This window comes from Schistocerca cancellata, chromosome 5, assembly GCF_023864275.1.
Source record: "Schistocerca cancellata isolate TAMUIC-IGC-003103 chromosome 5, iqSchCanc2.1, whole genome shotgun sequence".
In the NCBI taxonomy this organism is placed as follows: domain Eukaryota; kingdom Metazoa; phylum Arthropoda; class Insecta; order Orthoptera; family Acrididae; genus Schistocerca; species Schistocerca cancellata.
Window position 1 is genome coordinate 800,470,546 of NC_064630.1, and position 13,327 is coordinate 800,483,872.

The window sequence follows — 13,327 nt, forward strand, 5'->3', positions numbered from 1 at the left end:
AATTTAAAAGAATTAACATGATTTGTGTGGGATTCATTGTTCTCTCCATCAAGGAGAATTTTGTGATAAATTTGCAAACATGGAGAATGTGATGAAACTGGTGGTACAAACAGTTAATTTTCTGAAGTCTCACACATCATTCCATAATCAAATGTAATATTTTTTGGTAGAATTGATTAAAGAGTATAGCTACTATAAGAGTCAATCCCTAGAACTTTTTTAAATATAAAACTCACTATTGTTGAGTTTCTGAAGGAAAAAGGAAAGCATAAATGAGAATTACAACATCTGGAATGAAGTGCAGAACTCACTTTTAGTTGGATTTGACTGCACACAGCCCACAGCAATGTGTTGCAGGATGAGAACCCATTTATTTCTAATTTGATGGTGATGCATTTAAAAAAATGCATTGTGGAAGTGAAAAACTCTGACAATAAGCACCAGCCATTTTCCTAAGCTCACTGGTGTCAAAGAAAATATGAATTCATCATGGTGCTGAAAAAATTACAGGGATTGTTTTCTAAATGTGTTGAGGAGACTCATAGTCTTGCATATGTTTTTGAGAGCATTTTCTGACTCCTGTGTGCATGCAGGTAGAACTGATTGATCTGCAGTGTAATTCACACTTAAAAGACAAATTATTTATGTGAAAACTGTGCAGGAATTCAATGTTGGTTTCCTGAGGCAGAGTTTCCATGTGTCGATAAAGAGCCTGTAAACATGACGCAATATTTTGATCAAAATTTGTGCATGAAAGGCTGTCCTTGATTATGAAATTATGTGGCAACATAAGTGATGAACATCAGCAAAGTTGTCTGCATCTGTCTGTTTGCTGACAATTTGTGCCAGATAAAAATTTTATTGTGTGTTCAGCATGTGAAAAATAATTAAATAATACTAAATATTTGTGTTGTTTGTTCTCTATATTGTCCGAAGTGGTGCAGACTGATCACCCAATGCTATACAGCTCATAATTGGTAACAGAACATGTTGAAAAAATAAAATCATTCTGTGAGTTCACTGAAGTAAAATAGAAGGAAGCTCACACTGAAACTAGATGACTCTCTCTTCTATTACCTGTTGAAAGAGTTACTTATATTTTCTTTTTCTTTGACAAGTGTCAGACAACTCTAAGGAATTTTTTTCAAAAATCTGCTCTCAATCATCTTTCAATTCCTTTCAAGTCTCTTGAGTACTTTCCCCATCAGTGTTCTGTGCATTGTAAAACAAAATATAACTATAGCTGAAGATAAATATGTTGCTCGATAAATTAGTAGCCAGATAATACAAAAAAAATTATGACAGTAAAACAGCAGTGACACGAGTTGGAATGTGTGGAGGCTAATGACACTGTATTAGTATAGCAATGTCACCACAGTTTTCTATGATACTGCGTTGGATAAATTTGTGAGTGATCTGAACTATTTCTGGAAACTCTTCAGCACATGGTGCAGAATACTGCAAATAAAACCATCAGACAGATTAATTTACAAAAACTGTCTAGTTTTTGAAGTCCTAGTGTCTTGAAACTGAGTAAGAACGGTTTTACAAGTACTCTTGTGTAAGTAAACACTGTGAAGGTACATGGCTGGAATGGAATATGAAATCAAATGTTAAGGGTCAGTGACAAATGGCAGGAAATTTTTACTCATTTTCACAATGGGTCACTGTGTCTAATATATATCAGAAGCTTGGTTCAATTTTCACTAGCTGTTCCAGGTGCTAATGCATGTGTCAAAGTAGTGTTTTCAGTTACTAAAGCTTTGGGGATAGATGGAAAACTATTCAAATAATACTGAGTCAGCAACACCACTTCAAAGCAAAATGTGCAAAATTTGTGTTTATATTCATCCACATTGTATATGCAATACTGCTGTTAACATCTCATCAGTGGTATGGTAAAGCATGTGAAAATAAATTTTTATTAAGGGGCTCCAAAAAGGCTCAAAATCATGAAAAGTTCAATTTTTACTTTTTTGCGTTTTCTGAATCTGCAGACTATTACCTTTTAATAGATATATAATTTATTCAATTCCGAAGACTACAACTATTTTTAAATTTTTTTTGAAATGTTTTCTACATGGGCGTGACCCACTGTGGCGCTGTTAAACTGCTGTCAAATGGTGTTATTATTAACGTCTGTGTTCATCAGGTACATTTTAGTGATGTGAGATAAAGTATGTATTGTGGCTAACCTGTGATGGTTCAATATATATCGCTGGTGTGATTGTCGATTGTTTCATGTTTATTTACTCTGTCGTTATCTCGAAAATATTCGTAATTAATTCTGTTTCTTGAGTCTCTGTTTTGTTGAAGTATAATAATGAGTAAAAGTAAAGTTATTAGAAATCCTCTGAAGGCTTTTAAGAAAAGGAGAAATGTTGGAAAGCCAAAGGTACGTTTTATTACTGTAAACAATAAAGACGATAACCAAGTGAGTGAACCTAACCTCTCAAGTACACCTGCCCATAGCAGTCAAAGTGGGAAAGAAAATACTTCACAGAAGAAGCTTGGTTCAATGAGTGAAAACTATGAATGTTTTATGGGCGAATCGAATGTGAATGAAATATTTGATATGTCGGTTCTCAAAGGAATTTTTTCAAACTGTGTAAGATGTATTCATTGTAGTGAAGTTGGTCTGGAACTCTCCATAATAAAGCACGTAGGACTTGCTAGTGAAATACAACTGAAATGTGATAAGTGTTCATACATGACCACCTTTTGGAACAGTGTTGCAGTAACTGCAGCTGAAGAAAATGGTAGCAAAATCTACAAACACAACATTAGATTTGTTTATTCCTTGCGTTCAGTTGGTAAGGGTGCTACTGCAGGTGCAATTTTCTGTGGCATCATGAATGTTCCAAATCCCCCAACCAAGTTTACGACCTATAGTAAATTAATAGGGTCTAAAGTAGAAGATGTCTGTATAGAATCTATGAAGAACGCTGTGGAAGAGGCAGTAATGGAAAATAATGGTAACAGAGATTTGACTGCAGCGTTCGATGGTACCTGGCATAAACGGGGACACACATCTCTTCATGGTGTAGTATCTGCCACCGGTATGTATACAGGGAAAGTTTTAGATGTAGCAGTAATATCAAAGTATTGTAGATGTCCACAAAAATATAAAGGCACACATGAAAATAATTGCAAAGCTAACTATAGTGGCAGTAGTGGAGGAATGGAAGTGGCTGGTGTTGCCTGTATATTCCAGCGTTCTGAGGCGTGTGATAAAGTGTGATATGTTAATTACCTTGGTGACGGTGATTCTAAAAGTTTCAAACATGTTCAAGGACTGAAGCCCTATGGTGATGATGTTGTAGTGCAGAAATTTGAGTGTATTGGGCACGTACAGAAGCGAATGGGGACAAGACTTCGGCGACTGAAAGCTTCGTACAAAAAACAAAAACTCAGTGATGGTAAAGGGTTGGATGGGAAGGGAAGGTTAACTGACAGTGTAATTGACAAAATTCAGAACTATTATGGAATGGCTATTAGGCAAAATACACAAAGTGTCGACGAAATGAAGAAGGCTGTTTGGGCTCTTTTTTTTTCATACTTCTTCAACCGATGAAAATCCCCAACATAGCTTGTGTCCCAAAGAAGAAGACGGTTGGTGTAAATATAACAAAGGATTGCTAACTGGTGAAGTGTACACTCATAAGCATAGTCTGCCTCATGCAATATTGGAGGTGATAAAACCTATTTTCAGAGACTTAGCAGCACCTGAACTGTTGAAAAAGTGTATTCACGGAAAAACTCAAAACCCCAATGAAAGTGTAAATAGTGTTATATGGTCGAGAATCCCCAAGACTGTATTTGTTGGAATAGAAACACTTCACTTTGGTGTGTATGATGCTGTTGCGACTTTCAATGATGGCAACATTGTAAGGTGCAAGGTATTTAGAAATATGGGAATGAAGATAGGTTCTAACATGGTACGAGCGATGCTTGCTTTAGACAAGGAACGCCTTCGGGCTGCAGACAGGGCTGTAAAGAGTCTAGAAATACAAGCAAGAGTAAACAGGAGGAGGAACAAGAGGAAGCTGGAGGAGGAGTTTGCAGAGGATGAAGATAATCCATCCTATGGACCTGGAATGCACTAAAAAGTTAATCCAATCTTTGTCGCTCGATTCCCAAAACTTTTATTTTCTCATACTAATTACATGTTTTCTAAGGATCTTCCAAACATATTTGTTTCAAACTTTCAGTAAATCTTACACAGTACCTTCTGCATAATTTAACACAGCCTTTTTCCAAAAAACTGTATATTTTTGAATATATAAATAAAAAATTGCAAAAAAAAATGTTGTGAATTTTCATTACAATTGAAAAAAAAAATCATCTTTAATAACTGAACTAAAATTTTGTAAAATACCTGTGTTAAGTTGTAGCCCATATTCCAATAAATAATCTGCAAAAAGTTCAACTTCCTACCTCAAATACTTTGTGAGGAAAGATGTAATTTATAAGCGTTATTTTAACATTGCAAGTATAGGGTGTTCCGGAGCCCCTTAAGTGTATATTGATAGTACTTGTATCAAGTCATGATTTGTTACTCATTTGTCCTGAATTTTCGTATGCTATTTTGCAAATGGTCCTGAATTTGGTTGAAAATACATGGTGTATCAAACAGAATCATTCAGTTTAAAAAATCATAATCATTATGTTATTTGAGATATTGTCAGAAAGAGCAAACCCTTGAGTTTTACATGTTTCCTGCTAGGTAGCAGCAATGAGTGCCCACTTCAGTTCTAGTAAAAATGGTGTTCGGACAACAGAAAGTGTGTTGTGTTCTACATTTCATGCAGTGTGTGTCAGTAATAACTGTTCAGTGTGACTTTCGTAGTAGGTATGGTGTGGATCCTCCTACAGAACAGAGCGTTAGACATGGTGTGCACAATTCTCACGAAGAGACTGTTTATTTGAAAGCAAGTCACCAGGCCATCCCTAAGTACTGATACAGATGTCGAATGTATCCACCATAGTTTCACAAGGGGTCCGCAGAAATCCGTTCACCATGCAGCTCGACAGCTCACCATGCCCTCGATGTCCATCATGCCCTCGATGTCCATCTGGCATGTGTTGCATTGATGTTTACACATGAAAGCATACAAAATTCAGCTATTGCAAGCTCTTCATGAAGATGACAAACTACAATGTGTGGTGATCTGTAATTTTGTTCATGGCAGTATGGTGGATGACAGTTTTCTTCCACACTTGGTGTTTAGAGGCAAGGCAACATTCCATTTAAATGGAAAGGTGAACCATCATAATGTGAGAATAAGGGGTACAGAACAACCACATGAAGTTGTACAACATGAGAGGGACTCTCCAAAATTTAATGAGTTTCGTGGGAAAAGGTGTCTGGTCCATTTTTCTACATTTATTAGTTTCAGAAATATAGATGTGCCATATCGAATGATTCTTTTAGATATGGTATAAACACATAACAATTGAAAGTACACAATACTAGGAGCCAAAAAGTCTTAGTAAACATAGGGTAAAAAATGCATAATTAAGATTAAGAGCTACATGCAATTTTTTGACTTCAATACTGTGAAGCAAATCTCTTCTACTGCAAGCTATTTGCTTTCCATGTTTTGGGAAAAGGTATCAGGGACCAAGACAAGAAAAAAATGTCCACTAAACATTTGTTCTAAAATGCATACCTTAAGAGTTATGAGCACGTGCTCATCTTCGCTACTTGGAAACACAACTCTTCTAACGTTCAATTGCTCATAACTTTTAAATTATGCATTTTAGAGCAAAAGTTTACAGGATATTTTTTCTTGTTTTGGTCTATACTACTACTTCCCAAAATGTGGAAATCAAAGAGCTTGCAGTAGAAGAGATTTGCTTCACAGTATCGAAGATGAAAAATTGCTCCTAGCTCTTAAGGTATGGATTTTTTACCCTTTGTTTACTCAGACTTTTTTGCTTCTAGTATTGTGTACTTTCAACTGTGTGTGTTTACGCCATTAATTATGATACACCCTGTATATTTTAACCCTAGAGGTACAATTACTTTGAGAGTTGTCTACAGCACTTTGCAGTCAACAGATTTGTTTATGAAATAGGCTGTGATTAATGTGCAGTGGCATGGTACAACTTGAACAGAGTGGATACTCAGAGCAAAGCAGCACTGGAGAAACAGTCCAGTGCTGATCAATGTGCATGATTATACTGGCACTGCAAACAGAGGAGCGTGGATCAGTGACAGACAGAACAGCACTGAGAGAATGAAACAGGTTTGTTCCTTAGCATTGTGACCAGAGCATCCAAGTAACTCTGGTGTGTTTCAGCAATGTCAGCATCATTCAGATGTTGCTGAAGATAGCAGTACCACGTGTGCCTTGTACTGTTGAGAAAATGGCATCAGTGATCACTTTGATAGCAGCTGTTTTTATTTTGCTTCCTTTATGGAACCAGTGATACGACAATCAGTACAGTGGATTCATTTTGTACAAGTTATGGGACAAGGTGCCAGAAGAATTACAGACTACAAGTAAATACAGAAAATATTTCTTCAGTTTATTATTTCAGGTATGAAAACAAGAGGCAATACTAATACTGAAGTAGTATAGCTGAGAAATACATGAGGAAACATATTTTGCGAGAAAAAGTTTGTAAATTGTCTCTTATTTGGACAGCTTCATCTGAAGCTCTGTTGAAGTTTCAGCCAATTTGATAAGAGCCTTGCACAGAATGCTCGATTTCTACTGCAGGTTGCTCATCAAGGCACAGGTAGCCTTCTAGGTAATGACAGTTGTGCAGAACACCTGTACATTCACAATATTGCCAGCATAGTGTGATGAAGTTTCTATTGGCTTCCAGAGTATTCCCTCTTTAGTGATCATTTTTCGAAAAGGACATTCAACTACTTCTCATACTCTGGAAGGGCATCTTATGAAATATTGTTTCTCTGGGTCTAAAACCTGTTGTCTCTAAGGTTTGACAAAATGCCTTAATAATGGATACACCTCATCTCCAATGAACACACAAGGCAGAATAAATGATGTCTGTGATAGTGGAGAGTCTGACAGTATAATTGCCTTCTTTCTTCTACATCATTGATTGACAGCACAAGGGAAAGAACGTCACGTAAGAGGCAGTCATTAGTTGGGGTTAAAAATAAATGGATTGATATCAAGGAGAAAAACGTGAAATCTCTCACTGAAAGAGGAAACACAGGTCAATGAAACTGATATTTTGACAGTCTTCTACCAGATGACAGGAAAGACAGATGACAGGAAAGTAATATTGATGATGGAAATTCAGCAGCACATTTATAAAGTGTCTATGGATTGAACTCATTAATGTAAATATGTAACAAAGATAAAGAAACAAAAATACTTTTAAAATGAAAAATTATTTTCTACAATTTCCTTTGAATGTAAACTCCCAAAAATGACAAAATTTGAAAATTTAAAAAAAAATACTTTAATCCATTTTTGACATACAGAGATTCAAAGTCACTCTACATGTACATGTAAAATATGCACATAATATCAGGCATCAGGTGAAATCTAAATAATAAATAACCACACAAAATTGCTCAAATTTTAATGGTATATTCTCTGTGCACTTATCTAGAAATGCCAAATTCTTGTTTTCAAAAATGTTTATTAATTCATGGATGGTTCCTTATAAAATCCCAAAACAAGGTTTTTTTAACCATGATTTCATACCAGATCCGAGCTGCTGATTCCAAGATGACTATGCACATCATATGGCTGAAAATTTGTCTTGATATCTTTATCTGCTTTCAAGACACAGAGGTTTAAAGTTATCCTATTTGAACACATAAGGTGCAGCATGAGGCGAAAACATAGTTTATAAAGTGATGTATCATGAAGTAATTTGCTGTAAAATGTCTCAGTTGTCTCAGAACATCAGTTGTCATCACAACATCAGAATAATGACGAAAGTCTGGTCAGTGGACACAAAATCATGTGAATGTTATTGAAGTGATGTGTTACAAACTATATGAGTTATACATTGTTAAACTACATTAGCTATACATTGTTATCCGAGATCAACAGCCATCAGCTCTTTACAGCACCATATCATATTTGAAACCAATTTTGGTAACCACAGATTGTTCACTTTCATGGAATGATAGGCCCAGTAAACACTGCACAAATTGTACTCTACACTCTTTGCTAACCCAGACATTCCTTGTACACATTCCAGGTTAATGGAAGTGCCAGATTACCGAGAGTGTTTTAAATTTAGTGTAAACACAGAGAGATTGTACTTCATTAAATCCCAAGATACATTCATTTTTGTAGAACACTAATGCTGGAGTGCATACATATACCATAGCATCACTCACTACGAAACATATTCCAGATTTTTAGTTGTTGCAAGGTGATACATGAAAGCAGTGTCCTTTATCACTCAAGAATACATTGGTTCTGCTTGTCTCTGATTGTTGCTTAATGTTCTCCAGCAAGAGGTCTGCAGCTCGAGCACAAGCAGTGTTAAGTTTCATGTTCTCTCCTTCTAGGCCCTCTTCTTCACCACTTACATTGTAACTTAACTGTATGTTTTTGATTATCTCTTCAGTTCTTAAAGTTTTGTCATAAACAGTTGCTCATCCACCACTGTACGCAGCAGCACCAGCTTTCTGCGAAGAACCAGCTTATCTCTAATTTTCAAGTTTCTGCTTGAGGCCTAGCATAATGTGTTCCCTTTTAGAAGCCATGATACTGAACCACAAAAAAAGCCACTTAGCATTGCTTAACATTGTAATTAACTAATAATATTGAATATTGTTGCACATGTGTATTCATTACTGTGTGCATCATTTTTGCTTGAGCAGCTAGAGGCTGGATGTGGACTAGATTACTGAGGGCCAGATTAGAGATATTTCCACAAACTCCCTACTTCGCCTCTTACACACACACACACACACACACACACACACACACACACACACACACACACACACACACACACACACACACAATAAGAGAGAGGGAGAGAGGGAGAGAGAGAGAGAGAGAGAGAGAGAGAGAGAGAGATGTTTTTAGGTAGGCAAATACATTAAAACTATATTCTAATCAAAGTTTCCTACCTTGGTAGTACTTGGTACAAAAGTTCCTCAGAACGTTTCTTTTCTTGACTGAGTTGCTCTGTTTTCTCTTCAACAAGTGCTTCCAAATTGTTTGCATATTGCTCCATGCGGCGAAGCAGATCATCCATTAAGTTTTCACAGTAGCCTCTGGGTAATAAATGATAGACATTAATGTTTACAACACAAACCTTGTGTATCCTACTGTAGTAATTAATTCATATACTTTTTCAGTGAGCTTTCCAAAGTTTAGATCTTTTATTGTCAAATATTGTGACATGTATACAGGTAAATAATTATAATATGAATCTATGGTCTAAGAAAGATAGTACAAGGTTATGTTTGCATTAATTATTCGTAGAAGAATAACAGTATCTGTGCAAGTATAGGATGTAGACACAATGAAATCAAACAGCGGAAAATCCAGGATGGAATGTAACAATATTACGAAAAGGAAAGATGCTACACACCCTGTAGCAGAGATACTGAGTTCACAGATAGGCACAACAAAAAGACTGTCACAAATAATAAAAGACATGATGGTGACATATAGAAATTTGGGTCCCTCTGGGGAGTGTGTTTGGATAGACTGAAGCTGTTAAGGTGACATCTTGCATAAAACAAGAAATCCAGGTTCATGTCCTGGTCCGGCACAAATTTTTGTTGGCACAAATACATTGTGCAGCCAGAGTTGCATCATATTCATGAATGTGAATATGATTCTTGGATTTAATTTTGTTCAATACTGATAGAGAATAGAAGATTTGCAAACTAACATTTTTACTTTTTTTTTTTTATTGATGACGAGTAACACAGTCTAGAGAAACTTTTCTTGTGTTTCACTCAAATTTGCAGTCTTACCATAAAAAAATTATGTTGTTGTACTCTATTCTGCAGATCAGAATATAGAGGCGGAGGAGTAGCAACATTTGTCCAAACAGCAGAGAATTATGATAGTAGTATGAATGATACATACAAAACCTTACCAAAATGAAAAGAAAAAGATTTTGAAATTACAGGTATGGTCTACAATGAGTTAAGAGTATTCTGTGTGTACCGATCAAAAGTGGCAAGTGGTGATTTTAACATTGATATTGGAAGAGAGACACAGAGAAGGCAAAAATTTGAGGAACTGCTACTACGATACAACATGAAGGCAACTGTTACGGAACCAACAAGAGCGACTTTGGAAACGGAGTCAATTATTGACAAAATTATCGTTAACATAGACAGCAATGCATATACAACAAAGGTTCTACAAACAGGAATTTCTGATCATTTTGGACAGCTTTGTGAAGTATTTGGAAATCTGAACTCACAAAAGGAAGATAAAAGTGCAGAAAGAGATGTTAGGCTTATCAGCCAACAAAATATCAACATCTCCAAAGTGATGTTAAGAAAAGAACAGTGGATGGACACACTTAAAGCCCATGGAACACATTAAAAATGCTATGCTTTCGAAGACCGTAACACATTACTTCAGTTTAGCATTTCCAAAAACCAAGAAATAAGCTGTGGATCATGAAGGAAATAATAGAATAGAGAGCTACCATAAGAGAAATGAAACAGAGAGAAAATATTGAAACATACAGGCAGCACATGAAGAAATACAGGCAGTTGATAAGACAAGAAAATGCTAAATCAATTAATGAGACTAACTCAAAATCAACAAATAAAATGAGAGCAGCTTCAAATATAATTAATTCTGAGAGAGGCTAGAAAAAATACTTACAGAAAACAAATGAAAACAAAATCATCACAGATAAAACAAAAATTGCCAACATCCTGAAAATAACTACACAGATGCAATGGAAAAACTAAAGCATGGATATAATAGCCAATGAACTCACCAAACTATGGTGACAGATAAGCCAAACCACTCAATGTTTGTGAAACCAGCATCTGAAAAGGAACTGACAAATGTTATAAAAAAGCTAAAAACAAAAAAGTCTGCTGGACATGATGTGTCAAACTACCTGATGAAGCAGGTGGCAGCAGAAATAATTACACCACTACTGGATATTGCCAACTGCTCTTTCCAACAAGGAGTATTTCCAGATAAACTCAAATTAGTTAAAGCAGTAACTGTATACAGAAAAACTGGGAATGAACTCTATAGATGTAGCAGTCAGGGCGAACAGGCTTAGATGGTGGGGTCATGTTATGCACATGGGAGAAGCAAGGTTACCCAAGAGACTCATGGATTCAGCAGTAGAGGGTAGGAGGAGTTGGGGCAGACCGAGGAGAAGGTACCTGGATTCGGTTAAGAATGATTTTGAAGTAATAGGTTTAACATCAGAAGAGGCACCAATGTTAGCACTGAATAGGGGATCATGGAGGAAGTGTATAAGGGGGGCTATGCTCCAGACTGAATGCTGAAAGGCATAATCAGTCTTAAATGATGATGATGATGATGATGAGTAACTGTATACAAAAAAGGAAAGCATGACAACCCTAACAACTAAAGACCAGTATCTTTAGTATCAGGCTCCTCCAAAGTATTAGAAATTCTCATGCTAAACAGACTAACTACTTATTTTTGGGGGGGGGGGGGGGGGGACACATAATGTAATAACTCCAGCACAGAACAGATGTCAGAAAGGGAAATCAGTGGAAACAGCAATTGAATCATTAACAGAATCAATCGTACAGGCCTTGGACAACAAGATTGTAGTGTCTGGAGTTTTTATTGATCTATCCAAGGCGTTTGACACAGTTGATCATACAGTCCCAGTAAAGAACCTAGAGAATACTGGTATACATTGAGAAGCAGCAAACTGGATAACATCATATCTAAGTAACAGGAGGCAATATGTAGCCATTAATAACTCATAAAAATCAGAAGTTAGAAGCATTAAGTATGGTGTACCTCAACGATCTGTAATAGGACCTGTTCTCTTCAATTTATTTGTGAATAATATACAAACATGTGAAAATAAAAACAAAATATTTTATGCAGATGATATGACTGTGCTAAATGTTTCCAACAATTTGGAGGCACTTGAGCAAAATACATTAACATCAGTCAGTAGTACAGTGAAAATGAGTTAATTATTAATCTGAAAAAAACTATGTACATGCTCTTCAAAAATAAACAAAAGAACAACATATGGATGCTTTCTTAGATGAAAGAGGACTGGAAGAAGTAGCTTCAGTTAAGTTTTTGGGCATTACACTGTCTATCATGGACTTTTTAAACCATGCAAGCGATATGGAATCACAGTATGTGGGGTAGTCAGCTATCACAGGAATGAAGAGAATATTCACATTACAGAAGCAATCCATTCAAATTATATTGAAAAAGAAGCAAAAAGAATCATGTAAAAGTTGTTTCAAAGAACTAAACATTGTAAAGTTTCCATCATTGTATATATTCAAGACTATTGTGAATGTATTACGTGATCACCCAAAACTGGAGACTAATGAGACTGTTTATATTCACAACACAAGGAACAGAAAACAACTGTGGTACGTTCCACATTGACTTAAGGTTTTTGAAAAAGGACCCAAATACTCTGGCAAGTTAATACAAGCAATGTCAATGCAACTACAAGATCTCAAAACTGAGAAAACATTCCCCTCAACTCTAAAAAAAGTTTCTGACATGAGGAGAATTTTATAGTGTAGCTGTCTACATTAGCAACAATGATCAAACATTCATCCTGTGAGTGATAAATCTCACACATCATAAAAAGAAATAGCAACAGAAATCAGTGTTAAAGAAATTAACTATAATTAGGAACCACTGATGTATAATATAAGGTAATTATATCTCACAAAATTATTATTGTTTTTTGTCTGTATCATGTATCATAAGTCATTTTGTACTGTGTAATATTATGAATATATTGCATCATAAGTCATTGTGTACGATGTAATATTATATATATACTGTGAAATCACGTACAGGATGTATACGTGGACAAGAAAAAAAATCCTCGGATTTTTCCCAGATCTCCCGGTTAAAATACACTTTCTCCCAGATGAAAACACAGTTTTTCCGTGTTATTAAGTGACAGTATATTTTCCCTGGGAACTGTAAAACTTATCAATCCTTTTGAATGGCTATGTTTTTATACACAGGCATAGAATTTGCTGGCACTTTAGAAAACGAAACTGAGGGACGAAAACTCCTTTTGGGAAGATTTTTGATGTGCAGCAACATGTACGCTGCATGTTTTCATATTACAAAAGAGTAAATTTGAATTCCACCGAACACCGCATGTTACTTTCCGAACCATTGTAATC

At 35.8% G+C, this 13,327-nt stretch overlaps 1 protein-coding gene across 1 annotated transcript in view; it reads right to left on the minus strand.

Moving 5' to 3' along the window:
* LOC126188809 (atrial natriuretic peptide receptor 1) overlaps nucleotides 1–13,327 on the minus strand; it is a 783,072-nt gene that overhangs the window by 186,459 nt on the left and 583,286 nt on the right. Inside the window, exon 19 of the mRNA XM_049930422.1 lies at nucleotides 9,083–9,229. Coding sequence (XP_049786379.1) covers nucleotides 9,083–9,229 — 147 coding nt within the window. The remainder of the gene's footprint in view (nucleotides 1–9,082; nucleotides 9,230–13,327) is intronic.